At 38.2% G+C, this 24,644-nt stretch overlaps 1 protein-coding gene across 4 annotated transcripts in view; it reads right to left on the bottom strand.

Annotated features, from left to right (window-relative positions):
- The window catches only part of LOC149241998 (protein NPG1-like), a 230,287-nt gene extending 217,792 nt beyond the window's left edge, over window positions 1-12,495 (bottom strand). The window contains exons 1-3 of one of the 4 annotated variants that reach the window (XM_089374109.1): window positions 12,015-12,495; window positions 11,700-11,776; window positions 11,160-11,434 (exon numbers count right to left, since the gene is read on the bottom strand). In XM_089374109.1, coding sequence (XP_089230235.1) covers window positions 11,160-11,366 — 207 coding nt within the window. In that variant the 5' untranslated portion in view covers window positions 11,367-11,434; window positions 11,700-11,776; window positions 12,015-12,495. Of the gene's footprint in view, window positions 1-11,159 lie in introns of all 4 variants that reach the window. The other 3 variants (XM_089374106.1, XM_089374108.1, XM_089374107.1) reach the window with 3 other exon arrangements.
- Window positions 12,496-24,644: the final 12,149 nt, after the last annotated feature.

Raw genomic sequence — 24,644 nt, 5'->3', positions numbered from 1 at the left:
ATGGTGCATCAAAGTCCAACCCAGGACCAGCAGGAGCGGGAGGAGTAATATTAAACGAGTCAGGGGATGAAATCTGCAGTTATGAATGGAGCTTGGGAAGAAAAACAAACAACAATGCAGAGGCTTTAGCCCTTTATCAAGGTCTGTTACAATTAAAAAATATGGGTATCAGAAAGGCACTAGTTTTTGGAGACTCTTCAATTCTTATTCGCCTCATGAATTACAATCAGCGATCTCCTAACAGCAATCTCCAGCAACACATTGAGCGAATCAAACTCCTCCTTAAACATTTTGAAAACATCAAACTCTATCACATTCTTCGCACGCTAAATATGGAAGCAGACAAGCACGCGAATAATGCAGTGGGAAAGCAGGAAGGTGCGCTAAGGCACAACAATAGAGAAACTTTTCAACCCCTGCCATGACTCAGGAAAATCCTGGCACCGCCCAGATTCGCATGATCATCAAGTGTGCGAAGGGCATGGTCTCCACAGTAGCAGGACAAATTGCAGAGAGCATAATATGCATAAACAGTCAAATCCGAGCCTCGATAGAGAGAATCACCTGTCATCAAGGAAAAATAAATCAATACAGCGCCGGCATAAGGATTGAAAATACAGCAAATGGAGATTGCATGAAAGATTTGGGAAAATATCTCACCATTTCTGAGAGTCCGACTCCAGCTAGGCATTCTATCCATTGTTGGATCCAACCTATAAATGTGGGCAACAGCAAGCAAAGATTTGTCAATCAAGATCAAGCGACAGAGCAGCAACATCGGTTTGAAGCAGGCGCTTTTACTCAGAATCTCAGGAGAAACAATACTCTGGTATCGCCTCATTCTATTTTGTTTAAATTCATTTTAACTTCTGTTGCGGTGTTTTTCAGGAATGCCCAAGCTAGTCTCTGCAGGGTGTTACTCAGGAAAGCCCAAGCCCGTTTCTGCAGGGCGGCTCGTTTAGCTGCTCCTCCATCCTCTCATTCTGCGCCCTCCTCTCACCGTCTCTGCCCGCCGTTTACAGCATCTCCCCTCTTATTCTGTCTCCACACCTCCCGCCTCTTCAGCGAGCTCTCCCCAGCTCCCTCCTCTCTCCTTTTCTCCGCCCTCACCTCTGATATCCCCCTCTGCCCCAATTGCCTCTCTTCCTATAGACCTCTGGTTCTTTTCGGCTCGTGCAATTATCCTCCGCCCAATCTCCCATCTGTTCCTGTTGCTCTGGAAGCGGGAAGCACTGTCTCCTCTGACAGCGTCTCCAAATCTTGTCTCCAAGTCAGAGCATACAATAACGCTCTAAACTCTCCCGCCCACTGGACCTCTTTTTTCAACTATCTCCACTATCGTATCTTTCTCCCATCAATGGCGCGCAGTGAGGATTGTTTACACTGTGCTGATCTACAAGCTGAGCTAGAAGAAATAAGGACTCAGCAGTCATTGTTAGAGGAAAAGCATGGTCTACTGGATGCAAGACTAGAAGAGCACGATAGGCGTCTTGACGAGCACAGCAGGAGACTTTTTGAACAGGACCGCATTAACACTGAAAAGTATAAAGCAGAAATCCAGCTTTTCATGCATAGGGTGACCTCCCTCCAAGAGCAATTCATGCAGCTCACAAACCGCTGCGGCCATGTCGAGGAATCACTTTCCACTCTGAAATTCTGGCTGGAAAAGAACGCCATCGCCACCAGCTCCTCCAGCATCAATCAAGAAGCCAAAGATGATAAGCCAGAGGAATCAACAGCAAGACACATCCAACACATCATGATTGACTGAATGAAATTCAAATGTATTTTTCTGTTATTCTCCTTTATTAGAATCTATACTAGCGCTGTCTTTAACAGTAGGAAAAAAAGCAATCTAAGGACCAAGGGGGCAGCCACATTTTGTAAACCCCTTGCTCCCTCTCAGTCTGCGCAATCTATGTACCAGAGGATTCGAAATCCTTGTTTTTTTTTCTCAGAATATAATATATAGCAACCGACCATTTCAAAAAAAAAAAGAAATGACTCTCAAGTCATCTCCTTTTATACTAAAACGTTGAGAACATGTGGGGTTTATTTGGTTGCTGGCCGACCTTGACGAATTGTCTTATAACACAAATAAATTCATAACTCCATGAATACTTATCAGAATCGGATGATATTTAGATCAATCCTACACCTCTCGATGAGAGGGATCCAAGAAAAATATCAGCTGCCATAAATAAGATGACCCACATGGTGTTTGGCCCTAGTTGCCAATTTTAACACCAACTGACCCTCAAGCCTCCTCTTATACTTTTCTCATTGGTCCATCAACGGCCGAGATTAAATCTCTGATCAACGACTAAGATTAGATTTGGCTTGATCCATGACTTTTGGAACCTTCTAACCCAGTTTTATATTAATACCCATTAACATTTTATTTTTCCTAAGTTTAGACTTAGGAACTCCATTAAAAATATTAATTATTTTAATATCTCCCAAATCTGTTAGAATCTACCCAAACCATTTTTGGGTCTTGGAGATCTCATGTGTTTTAGCCTCTCCACCAATTTTCATGGCTAGAGCACATCCGATGCTACCCCAAATCAACATCCCCTTTATCCATCTTGATATCCTTCAACTTGTTTTTGAAAAAGAGGATTTGATTTGCATTGTTCACTTTGAACATCCCAACCAACTTATCATATATTTCTTTAGAAGTTCCCAAATCAAAAATATAGGCAACCAAATGCTTTTGAATGGAATCAATTAGAATTTTCTTTACTTTGACCTCAACTTTTCTATACTTCGTCTTAGCAGTAGCTGATCTAAATTTGAAGGAGGCTCCACCACTTTTCCCTGCACATAGTCCAATAATTCATGCTCCTCCAAAGTTATGTCCAAAGTCATCTTCCATGCATGATAGTTGGATTTGTCATTGAGCTTGTCCTCAGTCTTGAAGCAAGATGTAGAGGCCATTGAGACTTGTCCAATAATCTTCGTCCAGCAGATCTCTTAGTGATTGCTTTTCTCTCTTACTTGGGCTTTGTCTTCACCTGGGCTCTGATACCATGTTAATTTTAGATAACAATGGTATGTTCTATGTTTGCAACAATTATTTCAATGTCCTTTTATCAGCCCAATGACAATTTCCACTTAATTACTAATAGAAATCACATTAATCATTAATCACATTGACAATAACTGTAGATAGAACATAAAAAATAAATGCAAAAGACAAGCCAAGACAAGAGAACACCAGTATTTGGCGAATTCCAGGGAAAATCCCCAAGATGGGGAAAACCCTTTGATTAATTCTTCTTATTAGTATATCAAATGTTCAGCAAAGAGAGAGTACAATAAAGCCAAAATTGACTTGCTAATAGATGATCAAAAACATTGTCCAAAATAGCCCAGTCAAATCTGCAATTCTGCCCTCAGTCAACAACAATCAAATCAGCGCTAACCAGAAATTCAACAACAATCAAAGTTTGGTCAAACTTCTCAAAAAGAGCTCGGTCAAAAGAGAGAGGAACTCGACCTCTCTTGCTAGTCAAAGTCAGCCTAAAACAATCATCCAAACAGCAGTGAAACTCGATCAACCCGAAGTCAACTCTACGGTCAACATAGGTCAAAGTGCTCCTTTTGCCTCGGTTTCTATGCCCAAAAACTTGGCCTGCCCAAACAGAAATTCTCCCAAAAAATCGAAGTCAAAAACTGCCCAGAAACTCAAAGTCAACGTTGGTCAAACCCTGCAACAGATTTGAAATTTAGTCTCCTGAAATTCGTCCTCCTTCTGCCGCACGTGTGAAATAAAACAGCTTCCCAATAGGTGTATGAACCAATCAAATGAGGAGAGAGAAGGATGTACGAGTTGATGAGGTGCCAAATGAGATTTGAGGTCATCCTTATTTATACAAGTTGTTGAGGGTCAAAAGACATGATGCTTGGGCTTCATGAAACTACATGATGGCGTGGCCGACCTTGACAATTTGCACATGAGTGGGATTAACCTCAAAAACATATTTTCCCTTGTCCAAATTTAGTGATCTTTAGGTCGATTTTGGTCCTCTCGAAAAGAGGAATTCAATGCAATAAGTATCTCCATCAAATGCTTTGTCCAAAGTGGAATTTGGCCTTAGTTGCCAATTTTAACACACACTCTCTCTCTCCCCCTTGGAGTCACTAGGGTTTCTTGAGCTTCTTAGAGTATCTCAAAGACTAGGGTTAGGGTTTCGTCCCTTGGGGATTTGGAGATTAAGGTTTTGTGATGAAACCCTAGATTGTTTTTGGTAAAGAAGATGAAGAAGAAGAGGAAATGTCTTGCCTTGGAGGACTTGCTTGACAAGTTCATGCTTGTTGGAGCTCATTGGTTGAGCTACGGTTTTTCTTGGTTTTCCCTAGATAGGGTTTTGGAGAGCCAGTGTATTACACTAACCTCTTGAGAAGGCTATGGTAAGTACATGAATTTCATCATATGCATATTAATGAAGTTTTTTACTGTCCAATACTTATATAAATTACAGATTTGATTTTCAACCATCTATGTTCTTCATGGTTTGTAATTTCCATCTATATATGTCTTCTTGATTTGACATAAATAGAGGGTATGATGTTAAGAGATTTACATTATAATTGAAGATAAGAGTTATTTAACTACTGTAAATAAGAGTTTCTAGATCTGCTTTATGCATGATAAGATTGCCCTAGAGCGCTGAAACTAATTGAGACTTGTTGAAGAATGTAACTAGTCTTGGTCTTCATAATTGTATTTATCAAAAAAAAAAATATTATTAAAGAAAATGACTTATTAAAGCATGGGTTTCATGCTTGGGTCAATGCTTTCTAGGTCAAAGCCTCCATTGAAGGCTCCTAGGTTTTGTCTTGAGTCAATAGAGTCATTTTCATTTTTATTAGACCCTTCTTGGGCTTTTGTATCATGTAAAAGAAATTATTTTTGAGTCAAAAAAAGTCATTTGCCACCTCCACACCAAGTCGACCTTGTCCTCGTGAAGTCGGCCTAAAATAGGGCAATTCGACCCAGCAGAAAGGCTATATAGAGAGGCAATTTGACCTATTTGGTACCCTCACTCATCAAGTTTAATCTACAAGAAGAAGCAAAAAAGAAGAGCGAAGTAGCTGGAGAAGGAAGAAAGAAGTTGGGAAGACCTAAAACGAGTTCTTGGGCTATCTATCTCTCACACGTGCGAATTTTTTGGGCAGTGGCTGGGGCCGAAATTCTGAATCTACTGCAGGTTCTAAAGTTTGTTGTTGGGGGTCGAAAATTTGTAGCTAGGGTTCGAAATTCTGGATTGTAGTTACTATTGGGAAGCTGTCACTTGGAGAATTTGACAGGGATCATCTATTGGAAGGAAGGGCTGACTTGGTGATTGGAGGAGGTCTTTGTCTAGGTCTAAAGGGTCTTGGATTGTCTCATCTTGATTTGAATCTACTAGTGGAAGAGTTGGACTGGGTTTTCCCCTTGGAGGGGTTTTGCCCTAGCTAAGTGCCTACATCTTGTGTCTCTTGTTCTTGTGGTCTTCATATACATTTAATTTGGTAATTGCTTGATGAAAGATAAACTAATAAAGAAGTAAAAGAAGCCAACATAATTCACAAGTAATTATCAAGAAAGAGGAATCAAACCCTAATTCCTATAAGCATTGATTTCTCAACATGGTATTAGAGCTAAGGTGGAAGAAGGTTGAAGATCACTTTGTTGGCTATCATTTGAAGAAGGGAAAAACAGTCTTGGAAGGAAAGGTTACTCCCTCAATGGCAAGTTATTTGAAGATGGGTCTCAATATCATGAAAATTGCAGGAAGCTAGATTGGAAGGATCATCTACAATCTATCTAGGAGAGTCAAGAGTGAAGGATTCTTGGTTGCACTTACAGGTACACTTGATGATGACAACACATGGATCATTGATAGTGGAGCCTTAAGAAAGTGGACAACTTCATACTCTATCAAGGGAACCATCATCACATGCAGTGGAGCTAGGAGACAACAATAGTTATGCAGTCAAGGGCCTTGGATCTACATCATTGAAGCTGGAAAGTGGAGCAAAGCTACACCTCAACAACATCCTCTATGTCTCGAGTTTGAAAAAGAATTTACTTTCCATTTCTTGTTTAGAAGATAAAGGAGATAGGGTTGCTTTTGTAGATGGTAAAGTTTTGGTTTGAGGAAAGGATTCAAGTACTGAAAAGGAAGAGTTTACTGGAGTTCGTGAAGGAAGACTATATAGAATTATAACACCATCTCCTGAAGCCCTAGTTCACATGGAGATAAACCCTATCGAATTTTGGCATAGAAGATATGGGCATATTCATTACAAGATAATACCCTCTCTTAGTCAAATGGTAAATGGTATCCAAAACATCAAGGAAGATCATGAAGGAATATGCAAGGGATGTGCTCTGGGAAAGAATACTGGGAAACCTTTTACAAGCAGCAACACAAGGTCTAAGGAGATATTAGACCTCATTCATTCTGATGTGTGTGGGCCAATGTCTAATAAATCTCTTAGAGGCCATCTTTACTATGTGACCTTCACTGATGATCACTCTAGAAAGACATAGCTCTATCTTCTCAAGACAAAAGACGAAGTAGTTGAAAATTTCAAGGAATTTAAATTCGAAGTTGAGACCTTAACTGAAAGAAAGATAAAGACTTTTAGATCCAACAATGGAGGGGAATACACCTCAAAAGAACTGATTGCATATTGTAAAGAAGCAGGTATTAAGAGGAAGCCCATTGTTCCTTACAATCCCGAGCCAAATGGAGTAGCAGAAAGGAAGAATAGAACCATTGAAGAATGCATAAGGACTATGATATTTGATCAAGATCTACCAAAATTTCTATGGGGAGAAGCAGCAATGATAGCAATATATATACAAAATAGAAGTCCTCATAGAATCCTTGATAATATGACATCGGAAGAAGCATTCACAGGGAAGAAGCCATGTGTAGACCATCTCTGAATCTTTGGGTGTCCCACATACATCCATGTTCCAAAAGATAAGCGAAAGAAACTAGACTCTACAACTATTAAAGGTATCTTCGTTGGTTATAGCCTTTCATCAAAGGCCTATAGAATCTACATCAAGGAAGGAAGACAAATCGAAGTTAACAAGGATGTTATATTTGATGAAAACCATGCCTACAAAAGATCCAAGGATATACCAATCGAATCTTATGAAGAAGATGTACCGCTATTTGAAGAAGAGGAGCATCATGACAAGGAACTTGCAAACCAAGAAGAAGAAGAAGAAGAAGGGCCAAGTGAGCATATTCAACCTATAATCATTCCTGAAACAAAGAAGAGGCCAAATTGGTTAAAAGCAACACTTGAAGATGCCAAAGGACATGGAGCAACTAAAGGAACTTTCAGAGAAAGCAAAAGACCAAAGAGATACTCAGGATATGCAGCATACATGACGAAGTTAATCAAAGCATAACCAACTACCTTTGAAGAAGCCGCTCATCAAGAAGAATGGAAGAAAGCGATGCAGGAAGAATATCAATCCATCATGAAGAATGGGGTTTGGGAAATCGTTCCTAGACCTAGTGACAAATCGGTTGTCACTTCCAAATGGATTTACAAAATTAAACATGTCGTTGATGGAAGCATAGACAAATACAAAGCCAAATTTGTTGCAAGGGGTTTCTCACAAAAGGAAGGAATAGATTATGAAGAAACCTTTGCTCCTACTGCCAAGTATACTACTATTATATCTTTGGTTTCGCTAGTTGCTACTATGGGATGGAATATCTATCAAATGGATGTCAAAATGGCATTTTTAAATGGAACCATTGATGAAGATGTATATATTGAACAACTGGAGGGCTTTGAGATAAATAGCAGGGATACTTATGTTTGCAGACTCAAGAAAGCTCTATATGGCTTGAAGCAAGCTCCTAGGGCTTGGTAAGCAAAGATGGATGCATATCTCTTAAGGATTGGGTTTGTCAAAAGTTCTACCGATGCAAATCTCTACATAAAGATAGTGAAGAATGACCCAGTCATTATACTACTATATGTGGATGATTTGTTTATTGCAAGTGTGGAGCGCAAAATTCGAGAATGCAGGAAAATGTTGGTAGCAAAATTTGAAATGAAAGATTTGGGATTCATGCATTATTACTTGGATTTGGAAGTTTGGCAAAAGCCCAGTGAGATATATCTTGGTCAAGGTAAGTACATAATCAAGATGTTACAAAAGTTCAGTATGATGGATTCTAAGCCTATGACCACTCCCATGATCACTAATCTCAAAAAGTTGAGAATCTTTGACTCTAGTTTCATCGATCCCACAAGCTATCGTAAGTTGGTGGGCTCTTTGATGTACCTAGTGAATACAAGACCAGATATATGCCTTGCTGTAAATATTCTTAGTCAAATTCAGTTGGAGCCTCACCACAACCATTGGATAACTGCCAAGCATATCTTGAGATACCTACACGGTACAATTCATCACCGTCTAAAGTATGATGGAAAGGAAGTTAAGTTAACGGTTTTATCGATTCTGATTGGGGTGGCAATGAGCCTAATGGAAGAAACACTACCTGTGGTTGTTTCAGTTTTGGATCTACAATAATTTCATGGATGAGTAGAAAACAAGATCCTGTTGCATTAAGTAGTGCTGAAGTACAATATGTTGTTGCATGTGAAGTAGGAAAAGGAGTTGTTTGGTTAAGAAAACTTTTGTTAGATTTGTTCAGAAAGCCTCCAAATCCTACAGTGATAAATTGTGATAATCAAAGCAGCATCAAGATGTCTGAAGACCCTATATAACATGCCAGGATAAAGCATATCAACAACAAGTACCATTGCATTAGGAGTTTGGTACAAGATGGGGTTGTGAAGCTACAATATATTCCGACGAACCAACAGCTAGTTGATGTGTTGACAAAATCTCTTTTGAATAAGAAGTTTGAATATTTTAGAAGCATGCTTGGATTGGTTGATGTTACAGATTTAGTTGATAGGGAGAGATGAAGCATCTTGTGGCAACAAGATGCTTGGGAGGACATCTAGTCGGCCTATGTGTTGATGTCTAGATCCCAAAGTAAGGAGGGTGGCATTTGTCATTGAGCTTTGACCTTGGATATGCACCTAGATCCTTGGGTTGGTGTTAGAGTGGAAGCCTGATCGTACCTACAGAGGCTGAAGTTTGGAAAACAACTTAGTCCCACCCGATTAGAGTACCCTGGTCGAGTGTCTAATTTGTAGCACTACATGTGCTAGAACTCTTCATAGTTCATATCATTTTGAGATCTTCCATGTACCTTTATATATATGTAATTATGAATACCTCCCTAGTTAAGATGGAGTGTTGAATAATGTAACTAGTGTCAGACTTCATAATTGTATTTGTCAAAATAAATTTTTATTATTAAAGAAAATGACTTATTAAAGCATGGATTTCATACTTGGGTCAATGTTTTCTAGGTCAAAGCCTCCATTGAAGGCTCCTAGGTTTTGTCTTGAGTCAATAGAGTCATTGTCACTTTTATTAAACCCTTCTTGGGCTTTTGTATCATGTAAGAAGAATTATTTTTGAGTCAAAAAAGGTCATTTGTCACCTCCACACTAAGTCGGCCTAAAATAGGGCAATTCAACCCAACAGAAAGGCTATATATAGAGAGGCAATTTGACCTATTTGACACACTCACTCATCAAGTTCGATCTACGAGAAGAAGCAGAAAAGAAGAGTAAAGTATCTGGCGAAGGAAGAAAGAAGCTGGGAAGACCTAAACTGAGCTCTTGGGTTATCTATCTGTCGCACATGTGAAGTTTCTGGGCAGTTGCTGCGGCTGAAATTCTGAATCTACTGCAGGTCGAAAATTCTGTTGCTAGGGGCCGAAAATCTATAGCTGGGGATCGAAATTCTGGATTGTAGTTGCTATTGGTTAAATGACACTTGGAGACTTTGACAAGGATCATCTATTGGAAGGAAGGGCTGACTTGGCGATTGGAGGAAGTCTTTGTCTAGGTATAAAGGGCCTTGGATTGTCTCATCTTGATTTGAATCTACTAATGGAAGAGTTGGACTGGGTTTTGTCCTGATTGAGTGCCTACATCTTGTGTCTCTTGTTATTGTGGTCTTCATATACATTTAATTTGGTAATTGTTCAATGAAAGATAAACTAATAAAGAAGTAAAAGAAGCCAACATAATTCACAAGTAATTATCACGAAGGAGGAATCAAACCCAAATTCCTATAAGCATTGATTTCTCAACAAGTATATTTCCTCTTGGATTGCCTAAAGATTGAAAAATTGTCCACTGTCATTACTGTTTTGTTTATATTTCAGACCAGTCCTAATGCTGAAAACTCATGGGGTTAAGATTCAGAAGATCTATTTTACATTAAAACCTTGAGGTTCAAAAATTTCCACATCCAGGGATTGGAAGAATTTCGTAGACATTTATTCAAACGCATTTATTTAAAGAAAATAAGACAAAGACATGGTTGTATATCAATATGCAACAGACTTTCATTCAAGTAAGCAATGGATATTAGAATATCTTCCTACTAGCTTCACATAATTGAAAGAAAAAAACCTGGATCGTGGAGATGAAGAGGACTCTGTCTTCCACGCATCAGGCTTATAAGCCTCAGTTCCACATTCCAGCACATTATTGTAGCAGGTTACTTGTGGCAATTGGCCAGTAACCTTTGAGGCAAAATGAGCCAATGCCTATACAAGTACGCCCTATGGCTGGCTCTCTTTTGAGGGCAAACAGAGGCATACTAATGGACTTTTAACTTTCACGCTCCCCTTTTGAGTGGGTTTGCTAGATCCATTTGTGGAGGATGATTTTGAGAGTGCTCAGATCACTACAACTGCTATGAATGAAATTATAGATGAATGGACTCCTGTGAAGAAAATTGTTAATGGATAGACTGAGGTGGTTGGAAAATTTTAAGTAGTCAGTCCAGACCTCCTATGCAACAGTGAGAACATGCATGCCTAATAAATATGGAATTATGTTTCAGCCAAGCGCGCTCGAAATCAAAATTATGAGGCAAAACTTACCCTCGCCTCAATACTATCTATCCCACTTTATCCATATTTCGAATAGCATACGACTAATTCTGCATTTTGCTTTACCTGTGTAATTAAACTCAAATACAAAAAATCCAATCAAACTGTAGAGATATAAGAACCCATAAAAGAAAGACATACCTCATAATTCAGAGAAAGAGCTTCCCGCAAGGATGATTCAGCCTCTTCAGTGCTTCCCTCATCAAACCTGGAATCACCATCACCGGTCCTGGAAGAAAAGCCACTGGCAGAAAAATCTCTCGTAGCCAGAGATAGCGGCGACTTTGGCATCTCCTCAAATCTGAATTGATCTCTTGAACAATCACAAAACATCATTTTTGAGACCATCAGAAGAAAAAAAGCCCCAGTGCCCGCGAAATGAAAGCTATTGCATCGAAAGGCTTACTACAAAGGCCCTGCAAAGAGTACAGACAAAATACAGTGATAATTCCGCAACGCTAAAGCCCAGCAAATTATATCAAATGCTGTAAGACCCATGGATGAAACGTTTACTTCATGGAAGCAAATTTTGAACAACCCAATACGCAGCTCGGGGATCATAAATTGCTAAAGTGGGTCATGTCACATGTCAATCTGACAGGGCTGCCTCAAGACCCACATTGGTAAACAGAATCCTTTATTTTCTTCCAGAAGAAATTACAGACAAGAAGAATTGCATACCCACAAGTAAATATGGGTGGATTGATTTTATGAGTGAAGTCTTCTTCATGCCATTATTGGACAGTTGAGCTCATGTCCTGCAATTTTCCAAATGACGTGATCGTACAGAAGACCTTCTGCATCATGCTTGTCCTTCATAAAATGACAGCTCTCGACATTGAATTTATTATATATTCAATGGAAAATAGCAATAATGAGACTAGTTTCACAGATCTAGCAGCATTAAATGATTAGATCTATCGCTGGAAACCATGTATCAGAGGGAGGTACAGCATTAAATGGCTGATGGGCAACTAAGCATTAACTAGTGTATACCTGATGAATAAATATGTCAGACATAGGCCCAACATGTGCCTAGCAGTCAATGTGAAAAGGAGTCACAGAGGCCAAAAGCTTCACTGGTACCTCATACAGGACACATGTATCTAAGCAATGAGCATAGAACGAACGATGGGTACTTAAATTTCTCATTGGAACCCTTGTATCTTTGTCTGTTACACACCCAATTGCTCAATGCTAATCCTGTAACATGATGTCATTTGGTCTCTGTGATATACTCTAAGTGCCGTGCATCACATGTATATTTTCTCCTGTCTCTACAAATAAATTTCCGGGATTTTTGGACATATCCTTGACTATTGAGAGAGATTTGTTATTCAAGATGACAGAGTTTTTCTTAATGGAGGATCCCGTGCGTTATTCTTGGCATTTGTTCCGAGTTTTTCTGCTTCTCTGTGCAGTGTGCTCATTTGTTTTTTCCTATGCTCTACTGTTTCATGCAGTCGCGATTCCCTTGGTCAAAAACGTTCGGAATTTGATCCCTTTTTATTTGATAGTCAGTGCTTCTGTGGTGTGGCTCCCTTGTGGGATCCTACACAGCTAGAGCCTAGGTGCATTATTCGTTTGTAAAATTGTTGATTTTGAGGTGGCAAAGTTTTACAGCGTTCTGCATGTTGTCGGGCCATTTTAATGATTTGCAAGTTTACATAACCGTTAATTTGAATTATTTATTAATTAGTAATATGGAACACTTTTGAGATAGATAATTCTACGTTATAACTACCTTATTATTTTATAATTATTTATAACCTATATAATTACATTCTTCCACAACCATAATCGTTCAAAATAATCATGTCATGTATAAAAAAAGAATTAGTTCAACTTTTTTTTATGCTCTTGATATCAATTTTTTTATCTGTTATGGATGTGGATGTGATGTTCTTTGTCTATGGGAAAACAAAACAGAACTATATGATAGTGATATCAATGTTGTTTATATAGGTTAATTGTTGAAAATAATTATGTCATATACAAAAAGGATTAGTTTAATTTTTTTATATTCTTGATATTAATATTTTTATCTATTTTGGATGTGGATGTGATGTTTTTTGTTTATGAGAAAACGAAACAGAATTGTATGATAGTGATATCAATATTTATATATGTTTTGGATATAAGATATAGAGTTATTTTTTATGTTAAAGTAAAAAGTAAAAATAAAGTTATGATGTGATATGAATATTTTTATATATTTTAGATATAAAATATAGTGTTATTTGTTTATGTCAAAGTAAAAACATAGTAATATGTAAAATTTTCATTTTAATAGAATGAAATTTAGAAGAGAAGGTAGGCTTATTTTAAAGATTTATTTCAAAAATATCATTATATATATTTAAGATTGATTTCATAAGTGGTTTGGTTAAAAATTAATTATAAAAAAAAAAATAGAGAAAAAAAGACTAGTGCCTCCAACCAATAGGCTTCTCAACCAAGAAGATGACTAAGATATAGAAGGGTGGCAGAGATGTAACCCTTAAATGCTATAGAAGGATTCTTCTAAAAATCAAAGAAGAAATGAAAAAAAATTGAGCGAAAGGGTATGTAGCAAAAAATACTTCCAAAAATATATATATAATCAACATAAAGAATCCATGGAACAAATTAGAATTCATGGACAACAAATATGAACATTTGCTCAAAAAGCTATGGGACATTGAAGTTATTATTTAAGCGCAAACATAAGGGAGTCATTCAACCAATGTAGCAACTCCAAAGGAAGCGTCGTCAAGGGATCAAGCAGAAGCTCTAGTTGATTCTAAACCCCCACACAATTACGTGGATTCATCCTTGAATACTAGAACTTAGGTGCATCTTTGCCAAGTTATCATGGTTATGTTCATTATGAATAGCAAGTTTATTAGGTTTGTCAAATATAGATTGGTGACACGTCTAGATATAGGTTGTCTAAATGCTCATAGAGTTAGCATTTTTTGCTCCTAAAATATCATATGTATTTTTTGCAACGTTCCATGAGGATGCATCTGCAACGTTGGGGGTCACACCCCCCATGTTTACCATGCTTTGAGGAGTCACACAGGGAAATGTTTCCCTGCATCCCCCTTTGGGGGAAACAAGGAAACACGTGGGGAAATGTTTCCCCAATGTAAAGGTTGCATTTCCCCAAAAGGGGGACGCCGAGGCACCTACCCCACCCTAAACTAACAAAAAAAAAGTTGTCCAAAAACCCATAAAGATAAAACAAAGATAGGAGATAGAGCTTTGAGGAGTAAGTGACCTTAGTGATCAATGGTAATATAAAATTCTTAAAGTAAAAGTGACATTGTACTTTATCTTGCATTTTCTATTTTTTTACTTTATTTTTTAACATTGACATTAATTTAAACGTATGTCATGAACCACACTAAGATGGTTCAAAACGCATCAACTAAAAAAGTCTCATGTGTTTTTTCTGGAAAAACAAAAACAAAATAAAAAACAAAAACAAAAACAAAAACAAAACAAACAAACAAACAATATGGATCACAAAAGCCTCATTTGAGAGATTGTCATTAATTGTTTTAGAATATTTAAATGTGGTTCCAACATCATTAGACTTCATATGGAGAAAGTAGAATCTCTTATCCCGTTTAGAATTCACAAGACTTAACAATTTACAGGGTTTTAGGATTAATAGGACTGTAGTGTTTCCACTAGATTTCCCAATGATGAATTTGTATGGGATGGTTTGTTTTGTTGGATTTTATCTTTTATTATTTTTATTTTTATAATTTTAGAGATGAGGTCCCCTATGTTAGGGACCCCAACATCTCTTCACCCCCTTTAATTTCACTAAATTTTGAGGGCACTCCCACACATCTCCCTTGTGCATCTCCTTGTTGTTATGCTCGCACATCCTAGAAACTTTGTAGAACATAGATTATATATATATATAATCAATTAATTCTTGAATTAACAATGCACATATAGGTTTCAAATATATTAAAAAATTCTCATCATTTTTTAGGTTACAATTATAATTTAATCTAAATGGGTTTGGTTAGAATTGTAACATTGAGTGGTGATTTACATTAACTCATTTTAAAGTCATTTTAAATTCTTTGAGTGCATCACTAACTAAAAAGTTCAATGAGTTATAACTAATTTTGTTACTTGCACATAAATATAAAAAATTAACATAGATTAGAATGAGTGTTGTGAATAATCCTCCATATATAATAAATGTGAGACAAAAATAGTTTAAAATAAAATATTTATACCAAAAACTTACATCAATTACTTTTAAAAATTAAAATAAAGAAGAAAAAAAATTGAAATTTTAATTTTAAATAATATGATAGTATATTCTTTTGCTTTAAAACTAACTTTCTCAATAAATTTAAGAACAAACTTCCTTTAAATCATTCTCAATAAATTAAATAATAGATATTTTTTAACTTATAATTAATTTTCTATATAATAATTTAAAAAAATTTATTAAAATTTTTATTTATATTTTAACAATTTAATTAAACATATTAAAACTTTTACTTTTAAAATAGAAAGTTTTATAATATCATTATTTTAATTTTAAGCAAAATATTTGTTTAATAACAAATCAAATCAAACTAGAGCGGTTTGACCTGGTAGTGAAACCCTAGTTCGCTGCCTGCGCTTCAGCGCCTGTGCCCTAGGCCCCCCTGCGCTCCGGTCCCGAGACCCTAGGCTTGCTTTCCTGCGCTTTTCAGCTAAGAGCCTGCTGTGTGGCTCGTTTGCCGCTGGGAGGAGTTCGCGTCCATGGAGGTCCCAGGCTCGCCCCAGGCAGCCCCCCTCCCCCCTCCTCCACCTTCTTCTTCTACCGAAGCCTTCTCTCGGCTCTTGGTCGGTTTGCCGCAAAAGAAAAAGAGTGAAGCTGCCAAATTCGTCAAGAGGATCGAAGATATTCCTGAAATCTCCCTGCCGCTAGAGACTCTGATCCAAGTCACTATGTCCTTGGCTGAGCAGGCACTTGTCGGTCAATTCACCGGACTATGGCCTTCTCCTAAGTCCACTGAGAACTAGGTCAACAAGAACTTGGCTCTTTTGATCAAGAATAACGTCACATTTTATTTCTTAGGACGAGGGTTTTTTCTCTTCGAATTCATCTCAAAGGAAGACAAGGATCTAATCTTCCAGAATGGCCCCTATTTCATGGGCCCCCAGGGCCTCTATCTCAACAAATGGACACCAGATTTTGACCCTGCAGTTGATGTTCCTACGGTTGTTCCGGTGCGGGTCAGGCTTCCAAATCTCCCAATGCATTGCTGGAACTAGGACTCATTGAAGCACATCGGCAACGCCCTTGGGAAATTCATAGACCAGACAAACAACAAAGATCAATATGAATGTGCCTGAATCTGCGTAGAAGTAGATCTAGAGGTGGGACTCCCTGAAGCCATCAAAATCGAAGTAGGAAGTTGGACTCATTTACAGAAGCTTGACTATGAGTAGTTGCCCTTCAAGTGCCGAAAATGCCATGTCTACGGCCACTTCGCCAAAGGATGCCTAACCAATGCTGATCCAAATAAGGGTAAAGAAGAAGGTTGGAATCAGGTCAAGCGTGCCAAGAAAACCCAAAAACATGTTGGTACAACCGAAAGATGCCCTCAGCAAGCCCCTCCTCAACAACCCCCTATCAGAATGGAGCAAGAAAATAAATTCACACCTCTAACCTCACAAATAGAGGAAACACAGGAAGCAGATATCCAAAAATCAACCCCCCTCACAAAAGGTACCCCCTCTTCTCCCAAGGGGGCAAGCCTTGTTGAGAGTTCCAAAGGAAACACTGTAGAAGTCGAGGAAGTTGAGCAAGAATCTGAAGGCTTGGAGGAAGAAGGCGAAATAGGAGAATCACAAGCCTCGACAAGGAGATCCACAAGAGGCCGCAAAACAGATCGGGAAAAAAGAGAGCTAGAAACTTTCAAAGACAAGCTCCAAGGTAGCCAGCCAACTCTTGAGAAGTTATTAGTGGCAAAACCTAAGATGGCGAGAAATCAGCCCCAAGGCTCCAAGGGAGCCAACCAAAAATACAAATGATGAAGATTGTCTCCTGGAACTGTAGAGGTATGGGGAGCAGAATCAAAGAAGAAGCCATCAGAAGTTTAATCAGGACAGAAGCTCCAGACATACTTCTCATCCAAGAGACCAAACTGGAGGAATCCACCTTCCTTCAGGTAAGTAAGAAACTCTGGAATAAATGTGAGGCAAAAGGAATCTCAGCCTGAGGGGCTTCCAGTGGGGTGGGCACCCTTTGGAATGCTAACAAATTCTCAGTCATTTCTGAGACCCTCAACTCTCATTGGTTGTTCTTAAAATTGCAGCATGTAGAAACAAATCAGATTTTTAGTCTCTTCAACATGTGCATTCCTCTGAACGCCGGGCAAAAAAAGGCCTGCTGGGACTCCTTAAGAAACCAAGCAGATATAATTAATCTCAAGAATATCATCATTGCCGGAGACCTCAACCTCACTCTACTATCAGCAGACAAGAGAGGAGGCAGCATTGTTCGTGACCCGGCTAAGGAATGGGCAGAGAGCCTTATGCAGGATTGGGACCTGCTGGACATCAAGCCAACCTCAGGCAAGTTCACTTGGACTAACAAAAGAATTGGTCTTGGCCACATAGCTGCCAGGTTGGACAGATTCTTTATTCAAAGCTCCTTTCTTCTTCTTGGATTAGAGGCTAGAGTCCATATTCTCCCTTGCAGTACTTCAGATCATAAACCCATCAAGTTGGAACTCGTGTTTCAGCTTAATCTTGGACCTATTCCCTTCATATTTAGCCCACTCTGGGCTAAGGAACCAGACTTCATGCAATTAGTTAAGGGCATTTGGCTGCAGCTGGTCAAAGGCTCCCCCTTTTTCGTCTGGGAAGAGAAGCTCAGAAGAGTGAAATGGGTGTTGAGATGTTGGGTCAAATCTTTGCCCAATCCAGCCAACGAAAGAAAAAATATTCAACGCGCTCTGGAAATTCACCATCTTCAAGCTGAAACAGCTAACATAACAAAAGAGATTCTAGATAAAGAAACCATGTTTCAGCAAAATTATCACAAGGCTTGTCTAGCTAAGGAAGAATACTAGGGATTTAAGTCTCGTAGTCTCTGGCTTAAAGCAAGGGACAGGAATTCTTCTTACTTTCACAAACAAGCTCAGGCCAGGAAATGTACCAATTCCATTTCTGAAATCAAAGATGGTTCTATCTTTCACAAGGATAATGAAAACATCAAAAAAGAAGCCTCCCTTCATTTTAAAAGCCTGTATAGTGAAGATATAACTCTGGATCAAAATTCTGCTGAAATGAATCACCTCCTTGAAGCTAAAGTCACCAAGAATGAAGTCAAGGAAGCCCTTTCTGCCATGGACTCAAAAAAATCCCCTGGGCCGGATGGATTTTCAGCCAGATTCCTGCAAATTTGCTGGCCTATTGTGGAAAAAGTTCTCTACAAAATGGTTCTAAAATCGCAAGTTTGCCAGAAAATTGGAGGCAGCATGAACTCTGCTTTTCTTGCTGTCATTCCCAAAGAGAAGGGGGCCAACTCCTTTAACAAGTTTCACCCGATTTCGCTTTGCAATATTGGTTACAAATTGATCACCAAAGTCATCACTAATAGACTGAAGCCCATCATCCCCAAAATCATACCGAAAAGCCGAGGAGGCTTCATCCAAGGTAGACAGATTGTGGACAATTTCATTCTGGTCCAAGAGGCAATCCACTCAAGCCTGAGGCGCAATGAAAAAGGTATGGTTGTCAAACTTGATTTAACAAATGCTTTCGATAGAGTTAGGCATAGCTTTCTGCTGAAAGTCTTACACAAGCTTGGATTTGGAGAGAATTTTATAAATTGGATTTGGGCTTGCATCTCGGAGCCTTGGATTGCCCCTTTAGTAAATGGCAGAGCTGCTGATTTTTTCAAAGCCATGAGAGGGTTCAGGTAGGGGTACCCTCTCTCACCGCTTCTATTTGTACTTCAAGCCTCTGTCCTCAGTTTCTACCTAGATAAAAAAAGAGCAGATCAAGATATCACTGGACTCTGTATTGCAAGAGGTGTTAAAAACATAAATCATGCCCTCTTTGCGGATGACACCTTGTTATTGGAAGCAACTTCTGTGCTTATGGCCTCCAGATTTAAAAGAGCTTTGGACGAGTTTTGCATGGTTTCGGGAAGCAGTCTAAACAATGGCAAACGTCACATCTATTGCTGGAACACCACTTCTAGCTTGCTTAACTCCTTTTCCAGAATCTTTGGTTTCGCCGCATCCTCAAACTAGACTTCCTTCAAGTACTTGGGCCTCCCGGTTTTCCTCAAAAGAGCCTACAGCAGAGATTGGCTCCCTCAATTGGAGAAATACAAGAATAAGTTGCTTGCCTAGGGCTTTTCCTTGCTTAACATTGTTGGTAAGTCTACCCTCATTAAATATGTTTTTTCCAGTCTTCCCTTATTTCAGTTTTCTGTCCTTCTTGCTCCCTCTGGTATTCTCAGAAAAATGGAGGAGATCATTCGAATTTTTTTTGGAAGGAGGGCAAGCAGAATGAGAAAAAGATTCCGCTAGTTAGCTGGGAATCCATCTTCAAACCACTGTTGGAAGGAGGCTTAAATTTCAAAAACCTTGGCTATTATAATATTGCAATGGGAACTACATCAATATGGAGAATTATTGCTCCTAATCCTGGCTTGGCGTAGTTAGCTCTTTGGAAAAAATATTTCAAAGGCCAGCGTTCTCGCTGCCTAGATCACCTAGGATGCATCCAAATATGCCCTTTTTGAAGCTTCGCAACAGAGCCTGCTCTCTCATCAACGCTCATGCCTTTTGGGTTCTCGGTAATGGAAAAAGGATCAATCTTTGGACAGACAAAATATTGAACAATGAGCCGCTGGGAGACTATCGTTCACTTCAAGCATTGCACAAATGGATGAATGAGGATGGAATGCGTACTCTGTGGGACATTTTAGTTTGGCAAAACTCACGCTGGGTTGGTTGGAATCTTCAAACGCCCCTAGATTTATCTATGGAGTGCGAGATCCTGCTTTCCAAGCTCCACGGATTGGCTACATCGCTGGATCGAAAACGAGATTCAATAGAATGGGGTACGTTGGCTAGTGGATACATTGTTGCTCAAGGTTACGCCAAGCTATGTGAGCGCCCTCACGTGGCCACGAACCCTAAGCCGTGGAAAGGGATTTGGCATTATCCTTCCTTGCCTAAAAATGATTTCTTCAACTGGCTGCTATGTCACTCCAAAATCTTCATTGATGAAAATCTTCAGAAGTGTGGTTTCCACGGTCCTTCAAGGTGCAGCCTTTGTAAGGTAAATCAGGAAAGCGTCATTCATCTTATGCCTGAATGCACCTTCACTTTGCAGATTTAGACGGAATTGTTGGGAACTTTGAGTTCCACCTTCACGTTGTCTTCCTCCATTCCCGAACTTTTTGCTAAATGGCTGCAAAGGTATCCTAGACCTCCCCCAAAAAACAAAATTATCAGAGCTGCTTGGTCTGCTCTTCCTAAAATAATCTGTTGGCAGGTTTGGCTTGAGCGAAATAACAGAATTTTTAGAAACTACGAACAGGATGCCAAGCTTGTGGTAGTTAAGATTAAATGCCAGCTAAAAGAGTGTCTGAGACACCATAAAGATGATTTAAATCTCAGCCAGCAAGATATAAATTGGGGCTCCACTCTCGATCTTCAGTTACAAAATATTGCAAATAGTACCACCCTCCCCAAAGATTGGTAAATAAGAGTTTCAACAAAAGAATTCCAGGATTGGAAAACAAAACAGCAGAGATACTCTCTCTTTTTTGATGGGGCTGCAAAGGCCAATCCTGGAAGAGTTGGCGCAGGAGGCGTCATATTGAACCCAGATGGCATAAGGATACACAGTTTCGCCTGGGGTTTGGGCATTACTTCTAGCATTCAAGCTGAGGCTTTGGCTCTTTTCCAAGGGCTCAAGTTGTTGAAAGTGTTGAACATCAGGGAGGCTAACGTATTTGGGGACTCTCAGGTCATCATCAATGCTATGGTGACACATTTCTGAGCCAATGGATCTAAGGCTTGCAAGGCTGATCTTCAGAATAATAGACCTTGGAGACTCTTTCCAGAATTTGAATTTCTACCATGTGTTGAGAGCTAATAATAAGGAGGCGGACATTGAAGCCAACAAGGCAGCCCTCCTTATGGTTGTAGCCTTACTCAGAGGCCGCCAGGAAACATGGGAACCAATTCCTTAATTCAGATAGCTGTCATGTTTTACTGCTTTTTGTTAAACCAGTTCGTATGTATTCATAAACTTGGAAAAATCTCTAAAATTGACCTCATAGTAGCAGCGAAAAAGAAATGTGACCTAAGCATAAATGCCATGGCCTTGCATGGTTACACGGTACCTGTGAAATTAGACTCACCTTTTGTAATCTGATTTTGGGCATTAAGGCCAAGTATCTAATATATCCACTGCCAGTTTCTGTAAAAAAAACAAAAAACAAAAAACAAAAACAAATCAAATCAATAAATTAAATAATAAATATTTTTTATCTGATAATTAATTTCCTATATAATAATTAATATTTTTTATGAAAGTTTTATAATATTATTATTTTAATTTTAAGTCAAATATTTGTTTAATAGCAAATCAAATCAATAAATTAAATAATAAATATTTTTTAACTTATAATTAATTTTCTATATAATAATTAATAATTTTTTATTAAAATTTTAATTTATATTTTAACAATTTTATTGATTATATTACAACTTTTACCTTTTAAAATACAAAGATTTATAATATTATTATTTTAATTCAAGTAAAATGTTTTTTAATAGCAAATCATATATTACAACTTTTACCTTTTAAAATACAAAGATTATAATATTATTATTTTAATTTAAGTAAAATGTTTTTTAATAGCAAATCAAATCATTGTGACATTGACTAATCTATAAATAAATTTTAAAAAATTTCATATATTAATATTTACCTAAAAAAATCTCATATGTTAATATTTACCTTAACCACAACCTCAAAATTAATATTTTTTTATTATCTTTTTTTCTAATATTGGGATTTACTTTCACAAAAAGCCTTGCTTTTATTTTTGAAAATATAACAACTGTATATAAATTAAAATCTCACCGGACACTATTATTGGGCTGCAAACTCCAATGTTAGTTTTGTTAGGTGTGGAGGTCAATGGTCCGGTACATTAGTGCTACCCACGTTCATGAAATGCTTCTAATTATTTCGCTGTCCTCCAACTAATTAGCGTACCTTGCACATTTGGCATGTAGTCGCTTTAAGAACGTGTTGGAGTAGTGAGCAACTTTACCTTTATTTCTTATTCCCTTTGTACTTCCCTAAGCCAAGGAACAGTTGGTGTGTGTACAGTGAGAGACTTATATATCACACTTTCTAATGATTCATGCCAAAAAGTTACACTCTCAATGTAGTTTTTTAAAATAAAACAAGCACATTTATCTATGGAAAGCATAGGGAGAATGATCATCTGGTTGGATTTAGAGTAGGTTTAGGTTAAAATAATTTTTTTATTTCTTTTTTCAATTTTAATTGGGAAAGTTGGGTATTTTTCTTCATTTTTTATATACAACATAATTTTATAATCATATTAATCACATAGATAAAACATAAATATTAATAATTTAGTGTTAGTCAATATAAATATTATAATAATAACAAATAATATATATATAAAATATATGATTTAATACAGAGGAATAATAATTAGTTAATATTATAAATGCATCATCACTATAATATTTTTGGTGAAAATTCCATGTCGTAAAATTTAATAAAGGAAAATATAATAATCACGATTGATTGGACATTTATTCCAAGCTGAATGTTGGGTAAGACATCTTAGTGGGTGTTCATTTGATTGTTTATGGCTAAGGAAATTGGTAAAGGCGATGGCTAAGGCTTTGGAAAGGCAAAATGGCATTTTTGGCACATTTATTTGTGAAAATAATGGAAATTAGGAGAAAAGGGAGGTGAAAGGTCACAGGTTGCATGTGAGAAGGAAAATGAAGGAAAATAATGGAAAATGAAGAACATAGAGGCCTCATTCATCAAAAAGTTTCTGAGAATCAGTTGGTAACCTTTTGTCAGTTGAGTTTTGGAGCTCTCTCGTTATTCTCTCTCTCTCACTCACTCTTGGACACTTAGAGTTTCTTGGAGCAATGTTGGCATTGGAACAAGAAAGGCAAAGAAGGCAAGAGGAAGCAAAGATCAAGCAAGGAAAGGTAGGATCAAGAAGCTACAACAGGCTTCATTGCAGGTATCGACGTGCATGTGTATTTTCCTTGCTAGATTTGGCTTCCATGGCATTGCATGTGGTTCTTTTCTATCATGGCATGGGTTTTGCCAGGTGTAATAGTGTTTTCAGCCTAGCCTTGCCATTTTCGAATAGCCATGGTGTGATGGGGTTCTTATGTTTTGTTTGAGCTGGATTGTCGGATGGATTTGACGCTGAGTGGGTGGATCTTCGAATGATAGAGCACATGGCCTAGTGGTCCTTGAACTGGAATGTGGATCACGGTAAAGCCACTAGCCTAGTGACCCCTGAGCCAAACTTTGGGTTGCAGTAAAGCCAAGATTGTGTTGCCTTGGTGGGCCTAGGAATCCTTGCCGTTGAATAGCAAGATATACGGTAAAGCCAAGAGGTGGTTTGCTCTATGTTGGGCCTAGTAATCTTGGGTTTGGGACATGCGGTAAAACCTAGAGAGTGGGTCTCGATTTAGGGCCTAGTGGTCGGGGTTTGGATTGCGGTAAAGCCTGAGATACGAGGAATCAGGAAAATTCATCACGGTGTAGGTGGAGAAATTCAGTGGCATCCATGCTTGTTTGGCCTAGTGATCGGGTGGAGATCACGGTAAACCCTGTTATGATGTGTTCATTGTGTTGGCTTAGTGATCCGGGATGGATTACAGTAAAGCCTGGTTTCTATTGATGAGGGTGAGGTGGTTTAGCTTCAGTATGCCCTCGTTGGTTCTTTCGGTTGAGTCCCAAATTCATGCTTGGAATATGGCACGAGGGTGAATGGATGAAGAGAGATTTGGCTCAGCCATTCTATGGTCGAGTGGAATATGGTGGTCACATCTCCGGTTGGTTTATTTCATTCATTAAAGAGAAATTCATTCCCTAGATTTTCATGTGTAAATGTACTGATATATATGTGGATTTTATGGCTGATATACTTATGATAATTATGTCTCTATTATGTTGGTTATATGTATGTTTTATGACAGCGACTATGTATGGCTCTCAACATTTTTTACTTGTAAATGAATGGATAATGTATTTATGGCCTAATAGATGATAATGCAGCAAATGACATGAGGGAACAATGGTTCATAACGATTCTCAGATAAGTATGAGATCCCTACACTTAATTTTGTTGTTTACACCTGTAGGTTACATGTTGATGATATGTTTGATGAAATGCTTGGCATGGCTAGTAGGGGTTTGATTAAGGTCTTGTTCAACTTATTGCTTTTGCATCATTGTTTCCCTGTTATTTTATTGTTCCTGAGTTATCATTCCATTCTGGGCAGTGACCTGGGCTCTGGGCTTGAAAAAGTGGCTCAAATCCCAGAGTCACTGGCATAGCACTGACAA

The sequence above is a fragment of the Pinus tabuliformis genome, chromosome 8 (assembly GCF_031772625.1).
Source record: "Pinus tabuliformis cultivar Carrire ecotype Pingquan chromosome 8, CPIR1, whole genome shotgun sequence".
Lineage (NCBI taxonomy): Eukaryota > Viridiplantae > Streptophyta > Pinopsida > Pinales > Pinaceae > Pinus > Pinus tabuliformis.
This window is presented reverse-complemented; position numbering and strand designations above follow the sequence as displayed.